General features: G+C 34.0%; 1 protein-coding gene across 2 annotated transcripts in view; it reads left to right on the top strand.

The window, feature by feature from the left end:
* Window positions 1-19,829, top strand: part of LOC106082308 (BUB3-interacting and GLEBS motif-containing protein ZNF207) — a 37,107-nt gene extending 17,278 nt beyond the window's left edge. The window contains exons 5-8 of one of the 2 annotated variants that reach the window (XR_001220479.2): window positions 5,756-6,118; window positions 17,668-17,806; window positions 19,178-19,409; window positions 19,556-19,829. Coding sequence is in view for 1 of the 2 variants with exons in the window: in XM_059364853.1 (XP_059220836.1) it covers window positions 5,756-6,118; window positions 17,668-17,806; window positions 19,178-19,302 (627 nt within the window). In the remaining variant the exon portion in view is untranslated. Of the gene's footprint in view, window positions 1-5,755; window positions 6,119-17,667; window positions 17,807-19,177 lie in introns of both variants that reach the window. The other variant, XM_059364853.1, reaches the window with a different exon arrangement.
* The last annotated feature ends 2,546 nt before the right edge of the window (window positions 19,830-22,375 follow it).

Raw genomic sequence — 22,375 nt, 5'->3', positions numbered from 1 at the left:
AAAATTTCAGCCAATTCGAATAAAAAATGCGCCCTAAGGCTAAGGAATGATTCAGACCATAATTTACACGTATGTTGAAGTTCATGAGAGAAGGCATTGTACAAAATTTCAGCCAAATCGGATAATAATTGCGACCTCTAGATGCTCAAGAAGTTAAGATTCCAGATCGGTTTATATGGCAGGTGTATCAGGTTATGGACCAATTAAAACCATATTTGGCACAGTTGTTGAAAGTCATAACAAAGCGCCTCTTGCAAAATTTCGGCCAAATCGGCCCAAGCGCCCTCTAGTGGCCCAAGAAGTCAAGATTCAAGATCGGTTTATATGACAGCTATATGAGGTTATAGATCTTTTTTGAACCACTCTCGACATAGTTGTTGGAAACCATAACAAAACACCTCATGCAAAATTTCAGTCAAGTCGGATGAGAATTGCGTCCTCTAGTGACTCGAGAAGTCAAGATCCAAGATCGGTTTATAGGGCAGCTATATCAAAACATGGACCGATATGACCCATTTACAATCCCAACCGACCTACACTAATAAGAAGTATTCGTGCCAAATTTCAAGCGGCTAGCTTTACTCCTTCGAAAGTTAGCGTGCTTTCAACAGACAGACGGACGGACAGAGGAACGGACATGACTAGATCGACTTACAATGACATGACGATCAAGAATATATATATATACAAACAGAATGACGAAATTAGTATACCCCCATCCTATGGTAGGGGGTATAAAAAATCTGCAAATTTTGCTCATATCATTCCCCTAAGGAACAGGGGCAAACTTCTCACATATCAATAAGTGCAGTCCGATTCAATTTTAAGCTCAATGATAAGGGGCCTGCTTTTTATAGCCGAGTCCGAACGGCGTGCCGCAGTGCGACACCTCTTTGGAGAGAAGTTTTACATGGCATAGCACCTCACAAATGTTGCCAACTTTAGGAGGGGAAAACCACCGCTGAAAATTTTTTCTGATGGTCTCGCCAGGATTTGAACCCAGTCGTTCAGCGTCAGAGGCGGATATGCTAACCTCTACGCTACGGTGGCCTCCATAAAAAAATCTACCGTGCGGTTTTTAAAATCGAAATTTTGGTTTATATGGAAGCCAATAAAAGTTTGTCGTTAAAAACCGGAAGCTGGATTTATATATTTAACACAATTTTTTGGGCAAAATTTCTAAGAATTTTTCGTAGATTGCGATTTTGACAAACGTGTTTGGTAACTGTTTTTCTCCCTTACAAATTAAGCCACACTAGCGACATATATAAACTGGTCTCCTGATTCCATTTTTGAGGGTTTATAAAGTTAATTTAATCATCCGACTTTGAGGTAACATAGAATTTAAGTTTAACACACGTAGATAATTGAAGGCAACCATACCGCCATTTCGAATCCTGGAGAAAGCATTTTGTATCCTCTTATCCCAAAGCTACGGTAGTTTTTAAAGCTTTACCATGTAAAACTTCTCTACAAAGAAGTGTTGCGACACGCAGCTTAGTCTTAAATTGAAGGACACTAATTGATATGATACAAGACTGCTCCTCTTCTCTTCAATGGGATATTTGCAGGAAGATTTGACTTAGGCAGGGATAGGTCCACTTTATAAAATCATCATATATAACAATTCCTTGATTTAATATTTCCAAATCGATTTCGTTGAAATTTTTGTCGGGGCGGGTTATACGACCAACTCCCTCATGTATGTTGTCACATAACCCAACCCTTCGATTTTCGTCGAAGCTTTGTGATGATATTAATCCAGGTTGGAACCCGGAAAATATTATGTTTTTCAAACCAGGCTTAAATATATCATGAAGCATCGCTTATTAGTTATTCAATTATAAAAGTTTAAATTTTCAAATTTAAAATTTTCTCATGACATTTTAGTCTGTTTGCATTTCAAATAAGACTACATATAAGAATGGTATAGCTAGCGTTTTTTAATTAAACTTTGTATCCGATTTCCTTTTTTACAACATTATTGTGAAGTTGTGTAGGAAAACCCCATAGGCATTTAATAGATAACCTCAAGGCATTTTCTTCTCAATGAAATAAAAACAAAAAAAAAAATACAAATCATCCAAAACATGTTTCCATTTTATAAAGTTAAAATTAAAGACAAATAAATAATTTTGTTTGAATATCAATTCAAGTTTGTTTCTTTAATATGTGAACTTAATAATAAAGTCAATTGTAAAATTTTGTATGATTTGAATGCTAGACTAGCAATAAGTTTGTTGCAATTTTGAAATTTTGCCGACATTACTTAATGAAAAAGAACTAGACTAAACGACAATTGCTGGAAATTTAAACTCCTCATTTAAAATTTAAACAATTATTATTATTTTTTTCTTCATTTCAATTTAACATTTATTTTTTTATATTTAAATATTTAATTAACTATTATAGAAAGTTAAAAAAAAACATAATGTGTGTGTACTTTTTATATTTTACGAAAAAGGAAAAAATTTTATTGTGAAAATAAAATCTTTGAAATTTAAATTATTACCGCAAGTAAACATAAAGAAAGAAAGAAAGAAAATAACAATAAACTTCAACTTGTACTAAAAAAACTAAACAAAAAGTCATGTTTCTCTTTCGTAAATGAGTTTAAAAGAACTTTGTTGCCCACCCTCAAGAATGCTGCGAGAACGAACCTAAGCTTTCGATGATGCTTCGCTATTAGCATTGATCGATCCATACTACGATCATGGGTAAACACAATATAAGACAAAAAAAAATATTTTTTTTAAGTTCCGTTGTTGTTGTGGACCGGCGACAATAGTTTTGAACATTCGATACTACGGTTATATATTGATAAATAAAAAACCTTGACAATGTGTTAAAGGCCTAACTGAGGAGTTTCCAGATTACTGTCAGAATTAAATTTTTATTCTATATGCCGTTTTCTTAAAAAAAGTAATATTTTACCTTTTGCTTATTTTCCTCTGCCTAGGCTAGTTGATACATTTCGACATTTTATATAGATAAAGCAATTAAACTTTTGAAATTGTAAGGCGAAGTGTGCAGTCGCAATAGCTACTTGTAGCTATATACCGCTATTTTAATTTTTAGTATTTTTTTATAAATACATTTTCTATTAATTTTTAATTTAGTTTATTATTTTGAAAAAAATATATTAAATATTTATTTTATTTTTCTATTCTTCTTTTTTAATTTTTTAATTTTTTATTGTTTTTATAATATTTTTTTAATTATGTTTATATTTCATTTTTCTATTCTTTAGATTTATTAAATTTTTTCATTCTTTATTTCGTTGTCTCCATTATTTTTTTCAATTTAATATTTTAATTTTTATTTATTTGCAATTTTTCATTTTCATTACATTAAACTTATTATTATTTTTAATTTTTATAATTATTTTATTCAACTTTTTTATATTTTTTTTTAATTTTTATTATTGTTCAGTTTTTTATTATATCTTTTTATTATTTTTTATAATTTATATTTATTTGTATTATTTTAATTAGTTTTATTATTTTTGTTATTATTTTAATTAGTTTTATTATTATTTTATTTTTTTTTTTTGATATTTTATTAACTATATTTTTTTTATTTTTTAATATTTTGTTTTATTATTTTATGTTTTTGATTGTATTATTTTTTTTATTACTTTCTCAATTTTTTATTATTTTGATCTTTTAGTTTTTTTTTTTATTTTTGAACTAAGATTTTTTTAAATTTATCTTATCTTATTGTTATTTCTTTATTTTGTTTTTATATTGTTGTTATTTTTTATTTTTATTATATATAATTTTTTTGTTATTTTTATTATATTTAATTTTTTTATTATTTTTATTTTTTTATGTTTTTATTATTATTTTTTATCTGTGCTTATTTTTTATTTTTGTATTATATGGAGTTTTAATTTTTTTTGTTCTTTATTTTATTTTTTGAATTTTTCTATTTTTTATATTTACTTTACTTTTTATATATTTTTTAAATTTTCGTTATTTTGATTTTTTTTATTATTTTTTGTGTATTTTTTTTTTTTGTTTTTTATTGTATCTTTTTGTTATATCTTTATTTTGTTTTTTTATTATTTTTTTATTGTATCTTTTTGTTATTTCTTTATTTTATTTTTGTTTTTATTTTTATTTTTATATTTTGTTGATTTAATTTAATTTATTTTATTTTTGTATTATTTTTACTTGTTTTATTATACTTATTTTCTCTGTTATTTTTATTTTTTTATTATTTTTATTTATTTGATTATTTATATTTATATTTTTTTTATTATTTATATTTATATATTTTTTATTATTTATAGTTATACTTTTTTATATTTTATTGTTTTTTATTATTTCCATTATTTTTTGTTACTTTTATTGTTAGCTATTATGTATTTTATTTTTCTTGTTTTTATTTTATTTTTTAATTTTATATTTTGTCCACATATTTTTTTTTTGTTTTTTTTTTTGATTAGTCTCATTTTTTATTTTGTTTATAATAACATTATTTCTTGCTTCTATAAAAAAACACAAAATTGAAAATGTCTTTAAAAAATAGCGATTTTAACGTCATCTGCCGAATACGCCAAATAGATTAACAAACATATCAAACCCATCTACTAATAGGAAGCAGTGCAAGTTATAATTTGACTTATGTCTTTGGAATCGCCATATCGGGGGCAACCTTTAAGCTGTATGCTGTATACAGCACACTTTGCCCTATTTTTTTTTAGAATCAAGAAAAAATGTGCCATAAGTGCAAATCGAATAAAAAACCCAGAACAAATTTTTTAAATGTTTTGTAAACGTAGTGTAATGTCAAGTAAAGTTGTTTAGTAAAAATTTTAAAAGGAGTATTAAACTTTTTACTTTGTCTTTTTGTGTAATTATATAATTGTAATTCCATTACAAAATGTGGAGAACCTCGGTAGCTGAAATGGTAGAAAGGATTACAAGGGCGGGGGCCTGATAATCCACCACCAATGATTTGGTTCTGTCGATAGTGTTGTATCATGAAAAGACAAAATTATTGTAATGAATTTGATTTAAAACGGCTTCTGTAACCTAACCTACAAAATATTATCAAAATATAATTTTGTTCAATTTACGACACGGTACATTGGTGTTCAAAGCATTAAGGAGTTTCATATTAACTGGAGAGTAAAGGTCCTATTAAAGAAATCTTTTTCTTTTAACAAATTAAGCGATCAATTGGAAAATTATTTGGAGAAAATAAATACTGTTGAAGTAGATGATGTTTGGAAATTCCATTATTTAGTTCCAAAAAAAAAAAAATTATACTTAATTAAAATAGACAAAAATAGAAAATGGAATGAAGTGTGTTAAATTCTAAATTCGAAAATTCTATATTACTCATATCGCCATTATACAAACTTTTTAAACCGGTTTGAGATCAATTGCAAGGAAAAACAAATTATTTTCACAATATTTTTTTTTTTTGTTTGAACGCAGTAGTGTTTCCTTGTTAGAATCAGAAAGGATATTTGACTATAGCTCAGTGCACTTTTTTATGTTTTTTTTTATTTACAAAAAAATTAGAGCAGTATTAACTTTCTTGCTTAGCAAAAATTCAAAAGAAATATGTAAATCTTAAACAGTAAACAAATCGAAATGGAAAATAATTAAATTTTTATCTCTTTCTTTTCTTTCGTCTTTTTTTCAACTTTGCGTCTTACAAAATGTGAAATTCTTAATAATGCGAATTCCGTGGGCAAAATCAACCTAAACCTAATCAAACATTTATGCTCATTATAAAAAAGGCTGCTGTAAAAGCAGCACAAGCTGCTCAAGCCCAAGTGCAGGTTCAAGCAGCCCAACAAGCTCAGGTGCAGGCCCAAGCCCAGGTTCAAGCTCAACAAGCTGCTCAGGTTCAAGCCGCACAACAAGCTGCCGCCCATCAAGCAGCTCAGGTTCAGGCCCATGTTCAAGCTGCTCAGGCTGCCCAGGCGGCTCAGGTTGCACATGTTCAAGCTGTAGCAGCTGCTCAGCACCAGCAAAAACAACTTGAAGATCTCAATCGTGCCGTTATGATTCAGCGAATACAACAGGCTCAAGCTGCTGCGGCGGCGGCAGCAGCGTCAGTTGTTCGTCCCGGCGGTCCTCCCTCTACGGCAGTTGGCATGGTAAGTTCGGTTTTTTGCATATAAACCACTTTGATATATTTTGCCCCCTCTTCTTTTATTGTGTCGAAGGATACATACAATGGCTCAAAAAAGTTTTGGTATGTGCACTTAATTCCATGTAGCTAGCAAATACTTATATGAGGAATTCTTGTGATATTACGATTTATAATCGTAAGCAACACAATATATGCTGGAAAAATTCTCATGCAAGCAACTCAGAAAAAGTGGGACATTTGTAAACATACTAAATTGTTTAGTAGATAATTAATGTATAGGCCGTTCGGTATAATATGGGAGTCGAATGGAAGTTATTTGGTATTAGAGTACGTATTTAAGGTTATTATTAGAAGGGCTGCTATAGATATTTCTGGCCTTATAATGAAAATGCAAATGGTTTTCAAATGTTTTTGGCATAACCAATTGTCGACTATCCCATGTCAGCCGCTTGTACGTACCGGATTGTCCGATGAATTCCTTCATCAGCAAGGGCTGCCACCTCAGTGTACTACACACTGCTACAACAACAACCAATTGTCGAAGCACTTTTTCACTACCATTGAGACCCCAAACATGGTTATTGAACGCTTAAACAGCGTTTTCTGACGACCAAAACCATTGACCACGCATTTTTATCTTAATATGCGGGAATAAAAAGATGTCAACAGTAGCCAATTGACCACTTGACTAGGAACAGACTACCTTTTCCTTCAAAGGGCTTTTTTCACGAAAAAACTTCGTTGGATTTGGCTCGACTTCGAGGACCCACACGGTGGATTGCTGTTTTGTTTCGGGTTCATACGCATAAATCCACGATTCGACGGTCTTCTTAACGTATATACCCTCCACCATAGGATGGTGGTATACTAATTTCGTCATTCTGTTTGTAACTCCTCGAAATATTCGTCTAAGACCCCACAAAGTATATATATATATTCTTGATCGTCATGACATTTTAGGTCGATCTAGCCATGTTAGTCCGTTCGTCTGTCTGTCGAAAGCACGTTAACTTTTGAACAAGTATAGCTAGCCGCTTGAAATTTTACAAAAATACTTTTTATTAGTGTAGGTCGGTTGGGATTGTAAATGGTCCATGTTTTGATATAGCCGCCATATAAACCGATCTTGGATCTTGACTTCTTGAGCCACTAGAGGGCGCAATTCTTATCCGATTTGGCTGAAATTTTGCACGAATTGTTTCGCTATGACTTCTAATAACTGTGCCAAGTATGGTTCGGCCCATAACCTCATATAGCTGTCATATAAACCGATCTGTTATCTTGACTTCTTGAGCCTCTAGAAGGCGCAATTATTATCCGATTTGGCCGATTCATTAGAATTGGCTGAAATTTTTCACAATGACTTCTACGATGGCCTCCAACATTCGCCTCAATTATAATTTGAATCCGACCATAACTTGATATCTTCGATAGCATAGCAATTCTTTTTTTTTTTTATCCTTTGTTTGCCTAAAAAGAGATATCGGGAAAAGAACTCGACAAATGCTTTCATGGTGGAGGGTATAAAGGATTCGGCCCGGCCGAACTTATCACGCTTTTACTTGTTTCAATATTTCTTCGCAATTATCTACACAAGCCCGTTGTTGAGTGATTGCGGAGTTTGTGCGGCATCCAACGACAAAGAATCTTTTTGAGACAAGGTGTTCATGCAATATCGAATGTATGCTGGTGAAAAAATGCCCAAGGATATCAATCTCACGGTATGACACATGACAATCTTGCATTATAAGTTAAGGCACGGCATCAATGTTCATTGGTACAACGGCCGTTTTTGGACGAGCTTCACGGATTTCGGCTTTGAGCGAGCGTCGGCTACGATCAGTTTTTCACAATGCTATAGGATGGTTCTCCATCTCCATACCAAGATTTAAGTTCATCAATGCACTCTTGTGATAATCCACGCCGAAAGTTGTAAAAAATGGTCGCACGAAAATAGTCACGAGTTAATTCCATTTTTGTCAAATTAATTTTTTTAAGTCACTGTAAACAACAGAAATGGACCAAGTAACAGTGTGGCCGTCCCACCTCCAAACAAAAACCCCTAAGAGGGGGTTGTTACACTGCTACAGTAACAACCCGGCACGGGATAACTATGAGCATCACACGGGCTGGAACTTTGAGCTCCTATCTGTGTGGTGTTACTCGTTATCATGAGAAGCTTAGTGGAATGCTCCATACGTAGTAGCTGCAACTGCAGTCACGGACAATCAGCGGTATCGAATGGAGAGTCTCAGTGAGAGGCCGGGTGGCACCTGCTCTTGCTTAAATATTGAGTGCATATGATGCGCGATACGACAAGGCGAGATATTGGCACCTTTAAATAGGCAATGTTCCCGCGGCGATCGATCGTATAGACCAGAACGAGCTTGCTCGTACATAAGAGCTTGACGAGGATCGCCACTTCCACATGAAAATGTGGCTACAACAACAACAACAAACACGTTACCGGGCGCTCAGGTCATAGCCAATAAATTAAACTTTTTCTACATGTGTCCTATCTTAACTGTGCATGTTCGCAATGAGAATTTCTATATTTTAATTAGCGCTGTATTAAATTTGATGTGCCAAAACGTTTTTGAGTCACGGTATAAATGAGGAAAAATGTAACTTACTTTAATCGGGAGGGTTGTCTTGTTTTACAAATCTCTTTCTCTCTCTCTAGCTCGCTCCACAATATAAGTTTATAAGTATCGTTACCTATCACATAGCTAAAGCTTAGGGAACAAAGAAAATTCTAGGAAATTGGTTAGTCTCATTTTAGGAACCATAAAGCATAGTGTAGTTTTTGTTTTTAAGTTAAAATTTATAGAGAGGAGTTTATATTTCGTAGACGATGCTTTAGACCAGCGATGCTCAAAATGAAAATGTGACTGTATGTGTGAAATACTCTCTTCAAGTATTTTTTATTCTCTCAATATGTAAGCAATCAGTTTTTGGACTGAATGATTGGTGTTTTGCAAAAATAAGATAACTGAAATATTTGTTTATACCATCCTAGCGTTTAATCAATAAAAAACATTGTTTTTAAAATATAAACAGAAAAACGATGCGTAGACCCCTGCTCATGTTTCTTCCTTTCGTTGCTGTCTCAACAACGACTGAAGCAAAGAGCATAAGAAAATGTGTGACTTGCCATCAACGCTACCGTAAAGGGGCTGGGCATCGCTGCTTTAGACAGAAGCTCGCAACTCATGGTAATGAATGAGGGTGCAGATATTAATCCGCCCCATGCCACCAATGACATACACCTAAGCCAGTAATCGGCTTGTTGTACGCTCTAAAAACTATAAAGTAACCTCTAAAGTTAGGAATTCCTTGCTACTTACAAAATCCTTAATTGTTTTCGATACCACTCCCCTAAGTTGGTTCATGTCTGGTATTGTGTTTACACCTAAGTGCCGGTATCTGTTGGACGCGAAAGCCGAGCAATGACAAAGGAAATGCTCCAACGTCTCATCATCTTCCCCGCATGCCCTACACATGCTATCACTTGCCGCACCGATTTAACATAAGTAAGCTCGTAGTCCTATGTGCCCCGTTATGATATCAATAGCTATACTGACCTCCTTCTTACTTCCTTTTAGTAATAGCCTCGTCTTCTCACGATCTGGATTCCCCTATAGGATTATCGCCGTCCTACCGACCGTTTCGCTGTTCCACAATGTTGCATGCGCATTCGTCACGAACTCCCTTAACTCGGACAGCGTCAAACCGAAAACCAAGTTTATTGACGGCGGTTCTCTGGCCGTCACCGCCAAATCGTCTGCCCTTTCATTTCCCCTTACTCCGTTATGGCCCGGCACCCAAACGATGCGGATTTTGGCATCCTCAGAGAAGGCTTTAATCTCCTTCTTACACTGCAAGACTGTTATTGCCCTTATGGCAATTTTACTGTCGGTAAAGATGTTGACACTCGACGTCCTCGCGTATGCACCACACCACATCACGCATTCCGTGATCGCGACAAACGGCTTTCCCTTTTCACTATTACTTCAGGATGCCCAATTAATTGACGGTTAAACAATCTGGAATTATTCACGGCTACGTTCACAGTTGTTATGGTAAAGGTTTTTAAGAACTATAAGAAAGTTTTTCAAAAAAAAATCTCATAAAATTCAGAAAAGTCCATGAAATCTTTATTTGGATCGAGAGTACGGTCCATGTAATTTAATGTTTAAGCATTGTTTAATGTATATGTTGACCGTGATTGCGCCTCAAATGGTCCATCCGCTTAGTACAATTTTGGCATACGCTTTCCAACATTTCGGCCGGTATCTCACGAATAAATGCTTAAATATTGTCTTCTAATGCGTCAATTGAAGCGGATTTGTCTGTATAGACATGAGCTTTAACATAGCCGTACAAAAAATAGTCTAGACGCGTTAAATCGCACGATCTAGGCAGCCAATTGACTGGTCCCGAACATGAAATAAAATGTTCACCGAACTCGCCTCTCACTAAGCCCATTGTTACGCGTGCTGTGTGGCATATGACATATTGTTGCAAGTCAAGCTCCTGTATTTTGGGCAAAAAAAGTTGGATTATCACGGTAGCGCTCACCATTCACAGTTACGTTACGATTCGCATCATCCTTGAAGAAGTACGGTCCAATGATGCCACCAGCCCATAAACCGCACCAAACTGTGACTTTTGATTCGCATCACCTTTGAAGAAGTACGGTCCAATGAAGCCACCAGCCCATAAAGTGCACCAAACTGTGACTTTTCTGGATACATTGGTAGCTCTTGCAATGTTTCTTGCTGATCTTCACTTCAAAATCAACAATTCTGCTTATTTACGTACCCACTGAGCCAAAAATGAGCTTCGTCGCTGAAGAAGAAGAAGCGCGCTATGAATTTTCTTAACAGAGCACACATTTTGATAATAAGGTTCAATAATTTGCAAGCGTTGTTCGTTTGTAAGACGATTCATGGTTAAATTATAGACCACACTGAAGATGCGTGAGCTGTTTCAACAAGGTTGCGAAAAAGATAATAGCTAAAAAATCACCCTTTAAATACAATGAATGAATCCAGTCAGCAATATATTTTTAATTTTCCTCATCATTGCACTCATTAGTTAGGTAGAGTAAAAAATATTGTTCGTAGAGTAGACAAATTGTATTGCAGCCTTACAATAAAATGTTATTTTGCACTTTGGTTTAGGTGAATCAAGAGGTTTTTAGATTATCTTCTATGTTGCCAACAGTCTAGTTTTCAATGTTAAAAACTTCTAATTTTCATAATTTGTTATTTTTGTTTGGTAAGAAATGCAGAATTGGGGAGAGGTTTAAAGAGAGACAAAGACAAAGAGAGAAAGAGAATTGTGTGTATGCTTGCTAAGATATTGTCAACAACATTTAAGACCACAATGATTGCAGGGTTCATCTCAAATCTCAATATATAAGAATATATATTGACTCCCTTCTACATTTGTACTAAGTTTCGAACATATTCCAATCCAATAAAACAGTAAGTCCAATTAAAACCATTACCATTAGTAGTGAACAATTATTATGGTTATTATCAATTATAATAAGAAATTAACAAAATCAAAAAAAAAAAACTAAAAACAATGAGAGAGAGAAATAATAAAAAAAAACAATGTATATTTGCTTGTTGTTGTTAGCCCAAAGTAAGTACAATTCTACAAATTTATCAATTTATTCTTAATATTGAATTGTCGTAATGGTTGCTGAGTTGGTTGATGATTGATTTGATTGATGGATTGAAATGTCTTATGAACTATCTAAATGTTTTTGTAAATTGTAAATTTAAGAAAATTAAAAAAAAAGAAACGTATTACATACATACTGCATACAATAATGTACTACTACTATTACTACAACTTCTACTTTACTACTACTAGAACCTACTACACTACTACTATTACTTAACGTTTTTTTGTATATGGGGACAGTTTTAGTGTAATATCCAAATGCATTTCTCTTTCACAAATTTTTTATTGAATTACCTACCTACCCATTGTAATCATTAATTAGAATGAAAGGTACTTGTATTTGCAAATGCTTAAAAGAAAAAAGGCAGCTCTATTTTTTATAATGAAAAGAAAAATGAATAATGAAAGTCCAGCAAAATGCTGTTCACATGCAGGTTAAGAAATAAAGCTTTAGCTATCCACTGTTCACTTCTTTACATTTTACTACATTTCAAAATGTGCCACATTGTTAATCATTTTGTTTGCAGATATGGATAATATGTAATTTAAGCTTATTTTAATACGTAATTATTGAATTTTAAGTTGAAGAACAATTCTAACTTCGGTTGAAGAACAATTCTAACTTCAGTTGAAGAACAATTCTAACTTCAGTTGAAAAAAAATTCTAACTTCAGTTGAAGAACAATTCTAACTTTAGTTGGAGAACAATTCTAACTTTAGTTGAAGAACAATTCTAACTTCAGTTGAAGAACAATTCTAACTTTAGTTGAAGAACAATTCTAACTTCAGTTGAAGAACAATTCTAACTTTAGTTGAAGAACAATTCTATTTAACTTCAGTTGAAGAACATTTCTAACTTCAGTTGAAGAACAATTCTTACTTCAGGTGAAGAACAATTCTAACTTCAGTTGGAGCACAATTCTAACTTCAGTTGAAGAACAATTCTAACTTCAGTTGAAGAACAATTCTAACTTCAGTTGAAGAACAATTCTAACTTCAGTTGAAGAACAATTCTAACTTCAGTTGAAGAACAATTCTAACTTCAATTGAAGAACAATTCTAACTTCAATTGAAGAACAATTCTAACTTCAGTTGAAGAACAATTCCTACTTCTCTTCCGTGTTTGTTTGTCAGACATCATGAGTATGTCATATGACACCATAAGTATATTATATAACATCTTGAGCATCTCAAATGAAATGATGTATACCGTCGAAAAGGTATAACTCGTATTACAGAGATATTCACGCATAAGTGAAAAATCTCGCTTAATTGAAACTTAATGGAAAGAACTATCGATTTTTGGTATTATTAAATGCAATTGAATTCGCTTAGGTGAAAATCGCTTAAGTGAAAATCGCTTAAGTGAAAATCGCTTAAGTGAAAATCGCTTCAGTAAAAATCGCTTAAGTGGAAATCGCTTATGTGAAAATCGCTTAAGTGAAAATAACTTAAAAGAAATACCGCTAAACTGAAAAATTTCTTACACCCCAAATTCCGTTTTTTTATATGAAACTGAAATCGCATAAGTGAAAAAGTTATTTTTATGGGAAACTATCTGCTATTTTAAAGATTCGCGTCATCAATGAAATTCGCAAAAATCTATTTGGATATATGGCTTATGAATGTCTCTGTATTTAAAACAGTTCCTCTGAGAAAAGCTCTTTTCAACTCAAGTTATTCCATACATAATCAGTACGTGGACGTGAAAATTCGCTTGTACTTATGCTTATAACGTTAACTGTAAATTAATGTCACTTATCCGATCTACGCTAAACAAAAATTACAGATAATTGAAACCAATTAGATGTGTTTTTAGCGCCACTTATCCGGTTTCGACTGTATATAACACCATGGGTATGTCGTAGGACATCATGAGTATGGCATTTCAATCAAAACAAACTACAGGCTGAATCTTATTGCACTGATCTGTGTGGTGTTCATCGCCATGAGAAGCTCAGCTGAAATTTACCGGGCTCGTGCACATGTTGCGGAAAGTGTAATGCTTCATAAGGAGTAGCTGCAAATGCAGTCGCGATTAATAAGCGGTATCAAGTGAAGAGGGCGGGTTGTTGCTTTAATACGGAGTGTCTATGATGCTCGATATGACAAAGCGAGTTACTGACATATTTAAATAACCAATAGACATCCCGATTGCAGAAGATCGAGGCGCTTCTGTCTTCGCCCTTTAAAGTAAGTTAGTAAAGTCTCTGAATATATAGTGTAATCGAATATAACTGGGAGGGGGTTGCCTATTCCACGCTAAACGCCTGGGAAAGAAAAAAATTTCTTAGAGAAAAAAAAATTTCAGTTTTGTTCACACAGATCTTCTCAGTGAGAAGTCGGGCGGCACCGGCTCTTGCACAAATACTGAATGCCTATGATGCTCGATATGACAAGGCGACTTAATGGCGCCCTTTAATAACCAATGTCAACCCTGTCCCCGCGGCGATCGGCCCACCTCCACATGAAAATGGGGATACAACAACTACAACCCAAATCAAACCCCAACCGTGCCATTCTCAGAGAAGGCTTTAATCTCCACAGGTTAAGAAACGAAAAAGATCATGTAACACAGTGGCATCAACAGCTGGCCGATTAAGCAATCCATTAGGCGAATCGGATGCATAGCAGCGACTGCCATCGGATGTTTTTTAAAACAATGGCCAAATTTTATGTCAGTTTTTCAGTGTTTGTTTTTATCCAGTAAACAGCGCAAATGGGAAAATTTGGCTGGAACATTGAGGTCTGATCGGTGTGGTGTTCATTACTGTCTCGAGAGGCTTAGCTGCGAGCTACCGGGCGCGTCCACAAGTTGCAGATAGTGGAATGCTCCATACGGAGTAGCTGCAACGGCAGTCACGGAAAATCGGTGGTATCGAGCGGAGAGTTTCACTGAGAGGTCGGACGGTACCGGCTCTTGCACAAATACTGAGTGCCTATGATGCTCGATATGACAGCAACTTAATGGCGCCATTAAATATCCAATGGCCACCCTGTTCCCGCGGCGATCGGTCCTTGCTCATCTACATGAAAATGTGGCTACAACAACAACGTAGGGGCTAGATTAAATCAAACGATCGTCACAACTATCATGTATACATACGTAAATACGTATGTACTTTAAGTGAGTAGTTAATTAAAAGCTGCAACTAAATATCGCTTAAAAATATTGCATAGCTTTTTTATATACTATCCATATCTGTTTACGAAACAAAAACATTTTAACAACACCAGGTTCTGGTTTGTACGCATTTATAACAACAACCCACGTCATATCAAAGCAAATAAACAATCACTAAGTCTATCGCAATTGCATTTATCACTACATCTCAAAAAATTCAAGAAAGCAAAAAGGTAAAATCTCTGGCTTTTGGGTGTGTTTTTGTTACAAGAAAGAAAATTCTTAATCTAGCTACAAAAATACTTCTGCATACTTTAAGAATCTAAAATATTATGTCTGCTATACTCTGTGGCTGGGACATAAAGCCCGTTCCTCACCTTCTTAAAAATCAAATATTTATAAAAATTGTTTATAAAAGTATTGAAATTTGTGCGCCTTCATGTGGGCATCAAAATATGTACATAATGGTAGGTAATAGGGATCCCAAGTTGGGACGAAAAATCGACTTTTAGACTTTTCAATGATATGAGAGAAGTCCCCCCTGTTCCTAAATGGAATGTTAATGGGTAATTTAGTTTCCTTATATAAGAGCTACTATAAAATATTGGTCGATTAGTCCATGAATTGGAATATATTTTCGCCAGGCGAAGAAAAAGTCGCTGGTCAAACCTACAAACCTTGTAACCTACACCCAAAGTCGGATCGATATGGACCATATTCGATATATTCACATTTTGTAGGCTTAACATGTTTAATCTGCTAATCCATCTATATGGAAACAATTCTTTTTAATGAACTCGATTTTTTGCAACGCATCACTAAAGGCTTTATTACACGTCATGTAGTTGTCTTATGGCATGTCAAATTTAGCACATGTTGAGTTGTACATGTGATACGTGTGATACAAACGAAACTAACATATGAAAATCACTTTTCAAAATAGCACATGTAATTTTTTTTCGATTAGAGCGTGCTCTCTTCCTTCTGACAAAAACATAAAGAAATCAGTTGTTTTTGTTGTCAGTCGAATGACAGCAACCCCAAATAATATTGTTTCCACAAATTTATGATTTAACCGGCTTTATCACAACTTTAACATAATAACAGATAAAAAAAAACAGATTTTGTTAAAATTTTTAGGTTATGTCATACGAAAATAACATACGAGTGTAATAGCAAAAATCATGAATCGTGTGTAAATTGACAATTTTGACAAACATTTTCAATTACAAGTGAATACAAAAATTACATGTGAATACATAAGCGAAACCAAACTTGTGCAAATCTGTGCAGCTTTCTTTTCGACTATTCGACTTCAAAATCGATTATTCCATTTTTTAATCATTGAAAGCCGACTTCGACATTTCGACTTTGTTACACAAAGAGTCGTTTAATCAATTAGTCCAAAGTCGACTTTGGAATCCCTAGTAGGTAATTTTTTGGCGGTTGTCAACAAAGTAATCTCAGACATATTCCAAGAAGTTTTGCCTAAGTAACCATGAGCATAAAATCAAAATCGAGCTTCCGGTTTTTAACGACAAAATCGGAACTATTTTTTTAAAAGGAACCAAATACCGAATTTCGTTATTAAACTTTTTATGTTATACCCATAGTATCATGGGCAAAAGTTCATATAGTTGTAGATTACGATTATGAAAAACGCAGGGTGTATTTTTTTGGCCGCTACCCACCCTAATGTACATGTTTTACCTTAAAATCATAAACTGGGGCATAGTTACAAAATTAATAAGAATACAATGACATTGTACTTCCTTCGCTGTATTCATTTGTTGAGATTTTTCTTTAGCTTGATTAACTGAATTTTCTAGCTTGAAGCAAAAAACACACCTATTGTCTCGAATTAACATCTAAGTTAACAGTGAGTACAATATTTATTTTGTTCACACAGAACCTCCTATACGTACCTTAACCCTCCGCCACCCCACTCTATATACCCCAACTCCCTCACACACATACATACACACACACTATGTGTCGCTTTCACTGCTAAAGTAAAACGACGAATAGTAAGTACTACGTTTCAAATATACTATTTGTTTTTATTTAATTTATAAAAAAAAACATTTTAAATATACTTCTGCTACTACTACTACTACAACTACTATCCTATTAAATGTATGTACAAACAAAGAAATCATAATTATTTAAACAAAACATGTTGAGAACAAATGAAGCAACTGCCTTTTTTACCAAATCCAATTTGTTGCAATGCAATGCGTTTTTTCAATTAGAACAAACAAAAAATCAAAACACTTTTCAACACAAGTATCGCAGACACTAAGTCAAGAGAAGAAAACCCACTTAAACTTAAAAAAAAAATCATATTGAAATTTGTTTTCCTTCTTTTTAGGATAATGTTTTTTCTTCTTTTGCAAATAATTTCCAAACAAAAATTCCAAGTACCGTTCAGAATAACTATTAACAATTAGTATTTATTTCATATATCTTTTTGCAGTACATTATTTATTATAATTTATTTTTCTTTTAATTTGATACATTACTTTTGTGTACAACTTATACTACGAAACCATTATTGATGAACCTCCACCAATTATGTGTGGATTCATCGCCTTCACAATTGCATACAATATTGTTAAACCGCATTGTGATGTTGCATTACTTATTTGAATCATTTTTTGTATTTTCTTTATTTCCCCGCTTTACTTCTTCTCTCTCTCCACGCATCTATCAACAAAAATAAAAATCAGTTGCCACTTCCGGGACAAATGCAGTTGGTTCAACCTATGCTAAGACATCCTTCGATGGCTATTGCAGCTGGACATCATGCTGCTTTAATAGGCGGCAATTTATTGCGTGGGCACAGTGGTATACCAGGAATGCCAACAGGTAAGTGAAATAAGTCTATGCAGGACTGAACATTTTCATTGATTTTTATTTTTCCGTTTGTAACTCCTCGAAATATTTGTCTAAGACCCCATAAAGTATAAGTGTTCTTGATCGTCTTGACATTTTAACTTGATCTAGTCATGTCCGTCCGTCTGTCCGTTTATCGAAAGCACGCTAAATTTCAAAGGAGTAAAGCTAGCCGCTTGAAATTTTGCACAAACACTTTTTATTGTTGTTGAAATTGCAAATGGGCAATATTGGTCCATGTTTTGATATAGCTACCATATAAAGCGATCTTAGGTCCTGACTTCTTGAGCTTCTAGAGGACGCAATTTTTATCCGATTTGGCTGAAATTATGCACGAGGTGTTTTGTTATGATTTCCAACATTTGTGCTTAGTATAGTGGTAAATCGGTCTATAAAGTGATATATCTGTGATATCAACCGATCTGGGGTCTTGAATTCTTGAGCCTCTAGAGGGCACAATGCTTATCCGATTTGGCTAGCCGCTTGAAATTTTGAACAGATACTTAATAGCGATGCAGATCGTTGGAGACTGCAAATGGGCTGTATCAGTTCAGATTTAGATATAGCTCCCATATAAACCGATCTCCAGATTTGACTTCTTGAGTCCCTGGGAGCCGCAATTTTCATCCAAATTGGCTGAAATTTTGCATGTAGTGTTCGGTTATGACTTCCAACAACTGTGTCAACTATGCTCTTAATCGGTCTATAACCTTATATAGCTCCCATATAAACCGATCTCACGATTTGACTTCTTGAGCCCTTGGAAGCCGCAATTTTGGCCCGATTTGGCTGAAATTTTGCATGTAGTCTTTTGTCAAGTACGGCCAAAATCAGTCAATAACTTGATATAGTTCCCATGTGAACCGGTCTCTCGATCATCCTTGTTCGGATTCTAGAAGCTTTAGTTTTTGCTGGTTTGACAGAAGTTTGGTATGTGGAATAAAATTATGCCCTAAAACCTAATTTATTTTGTATAAATTTTTAGCTGAATCCATGGTGGTGGGTTCCCAAGATTCGGCCCGGGCGAACTTAGCACTTTTTTTACATTTTTTATTCTTTGTTTGCCTAAAAAGAGATAACGGGAAAATAACTCGACAAATGCGATCCATGGTGGAGGGTATATAGGATTCGGTCCGGTCGAACTTGGCACGCTTTTACTTGTTTTCTAAAAATTTAAATTCAACAATTTTTTTTTTTTATCAATTTAACAAATTTGTTTTAAGAAAAAAAAAAAGGAAAAATCCAACACTTTACGACCCTTATACTTTCGTAATCTTCTAAACATTTGGTCCACATTATTAATCTTATTCGCTGTACTGCTTTTTTCGTTTTCGTTTTTTTTAGGACTAATACAAGCTATACCAGTACAAGGCATGCCGGGAGCTGTACCGGGCATGGGTGTTCCCGGAATGGGTGTTATGCTGCCCTCTGGAAATCCAATGCTACAAATGTTGCCACGTTTCAGGTGATCAGCTCCTACACAGGGTCAGCTCTGTATAGGGCCGGTTGTTAATGTGCCTATGTCCATCCTATATCCCGAGTAAAACAATTGTTCCCACTGTGTGCTGACACATTGGTAAATTCCGACTGCACTTAACAATGAACAGTAACAACACATCAAGAACTCTTACAAAAAATTAAAACACCATCAGCACTGTCGCCAACATTTAACAAAAGAAAAAGAAAAGCATAATAGCAGCAATTATGTTAATTGTATTTCAGAATGAAATAACAAATGCCGCATGAATTGTCCTGGAGGGGACACAGATACTCTTACAGCCATGTAGATTCCTAATTCCTTACCCCTTATGGCGTAAAGCCTTTAACATGTACACATACGTATGTACGTATGCAGGAGACACAAGCGACTAGATAAGAAGCGAAATCGTTGAATGAACTACTTACCAAACACCGCAGTAACTCTGTGCGATGTCCACGCAATGTAACAACAAGCAAGTTATTACAAACAAAAATATTAAGAAGTAAAAAAAAAAACAAATCTTCAATATCTAACTTTCTTATGCAATCTTTTATACATATACAAATTATATATTTATTTTTTGTTGTTTTTCATTTTAATATTAATGTTGATTATCCATTTCTTAATTTTTTTTTCAAACGTTGATGATGGTGATTTTTTTTCCTCTCTCTTTGTTTGGCCACACACATACAAACTCAAAAGAAGGACCAAAAGAGCCTACTGGTAAAGGCTGATTTGGTTTTGATTCCTTGATTTAGTCGTTGGTTATTTCCCAATCGTTATTCCCTCTACAAGAGAAAAAAAGCAAACTACCTTAATATTTTTGTACCAAAAAAAAACACAATAGGAAAACTGTTAGTGTAAAAAGAAATCCATAGCGAAATGGTAAATATTTCAAAAATATTTTTAAAATAGTTTCACAAACATTACCATACACATATGCAATATTTCATATACTACTTCTACTACTACTACTTACTCCAAAAAATACTTATATGTATATGCATTGTTAGGGTTCATGGTGTGATTTAGTGGAGGTATATGCCAAATCTTATTTTGCATCTTCATTTTAGGTCATCGTTTTAACTGCATAATTCATTCATATCATTTCTTACATTCTTTCCAATTCAATAGGAAATTCCCTGTAAATTTCGCAGAAAAGGATGGCATTTTGTTTTCGAAACTTAAACTAAAAGTAAATCCTAATTACTTAACTAAAATGTTTCTGAACTAAAAACTAATTAAAATTTTCATCATTCTAAAAAACTTGTTTAATTTTAATAACTACTTCTTACTTTCATGACCAAAGACCAAATCTATGATAGCAAGGCCAAGCAGAGTAAATTTCTACAAAAGCTTTGGTCCTGTGTGTTTATACTCCCATTTCTTACATCATGTTTCAAGAGGTCTTCCCTGCTAGCGAAAACCTTCAGTTGCTTATATCTTTCCCCTAATCTCACTAAATGACCTAGCCAATGTAGACATTGTCGTTTAATATGCTTAATATGTCAATGTTGATCTAAACTTCGTACAGCTTGTGTTTCATATGAGCCCAATTTCCTCCTTTAACGAAAATTAATTGGTCCAGATAATGAAATACACCTAATGGAAGAAAAACAAAAGTTATGAACGAAATAATGATCTTACCTTTTATTTAATTTTTTTTCGGAAATTTTGGACAATGAAACGGATAACTTTTAGTAGAGAAGGACAATCTGTAACATTATTTTTATACCAACCACCATAGGATAGGCGGTTTATTCATTTAGTCATTCCGTTTGCGACACATCAAAATTTCCATTTCCGACCCTACAAAATGTATATATTTCTGATTGTCGTAAAAATTCTGAGGCGATTTAACGATGTCCATGTGTCTGTCTGTCCGTCTGTTGTAATCACTCTACAGCCTTAAAAAATTGAGATATTGAGCTGAATTTTGGTACAGATGCGTCTTTTTGCTGCATGCAGGTTAAGTTCTTGAACAGGCCAAATCCGACTATGTTTGGATATAGCTACCATTTAGATCGATCTGCCGATAAAGGGTCTAAAGCCCATAAAAGCTTTGTTTATTACCCGATTGAGCTGAAATTTGAAACTGAGTTATTTAAAGCATCCCGACATTCAAATCAAATATGGTTTAGATCGGACTATATTTAGATATAGCTGGCTATATACCGATCTGCCGGTTAAGGGTCTGAAGCCCATAAAAGCTTTATTTACTACCCGATTCCGCTGAAATTTGAAACAGTGAATTGTTTTAAGCCTCCCGCACTCTGGGCCAAATATGGTTCAGATCGGTCTTTATTCAGATATAGCTGCGATATAGACCGATCTGCCGGTTAAGGGTCTGAAGTCCACAAAAGCTTTATTAACAACCCGATTTGGCTGAAATTTTAAACAGAGTTGTTTGAAGCCTCCCAACATTCGACTCAAATATGGTAAAGATTGGATTATATTTGGATATAGCTTCCATATATACCGATCTGCCCATAAAAGCTTTGTTTAAAACAGTGAGTTATTTTAAACAAAGCTTTTATGGGCAGATCGGTATATATGGAAGCTATATCCAAATATAATCCAATCTTTACCATATTTGAGTCGAAGAGGATTGCGCTGAAATTTAAAACAGTGAGTTATTTTAAGCCTCCCGACATTCAATCCAAATATGGTTCAGATCATAAAAGCTTTATGTTTTACCCGATTCCACTGAAATTTGAAACAGTGAGTTGTTTTAAGCCTCCCGCACTCTGGGCCAAATATGGTTCAGATCGGTCTTTATTCATTCTGTCGATTAAAAGTCCAAAAAAGCTTAGTTTATTACCCGATTTCATTGAAATTTGAAATAATGAGTTGAATAAAGTCTCCCGACATCCGATCCAAATGTGATCCATAGAAGAATATATAGACCGATGTTGTAATTGGGGGGCTTGATCCCATAAAAACCTGATTTATTGCTTTATTTCGCTGACACTAATACTTTTATAGGTGTTCGCGGAACCTGAATAAAATATGATCCAGACCAGCCCCTATTTACATATAACAATGAATATGGTAGTGGAGTT

The sequence above is a fragment of the Stomoxys calcitrans genome, chromosome 3 (assembly GCF_963082655.1).
Source record: "Stomoxys calcitrans chromosome 3, idStoCalc2.1, whole genome shotgun sequence".
NCBI lineage: Eukaryota > Metazoa > Arthropoda > Insecta > Diptera > Muscidae > Stomoxys > Stomoxys calcitrans.
The sequence above is the reverse complement of the archived record's forward strand: the minus strand, read 5'-3'. Positions and strand labels throughout refer to the sequence as shown.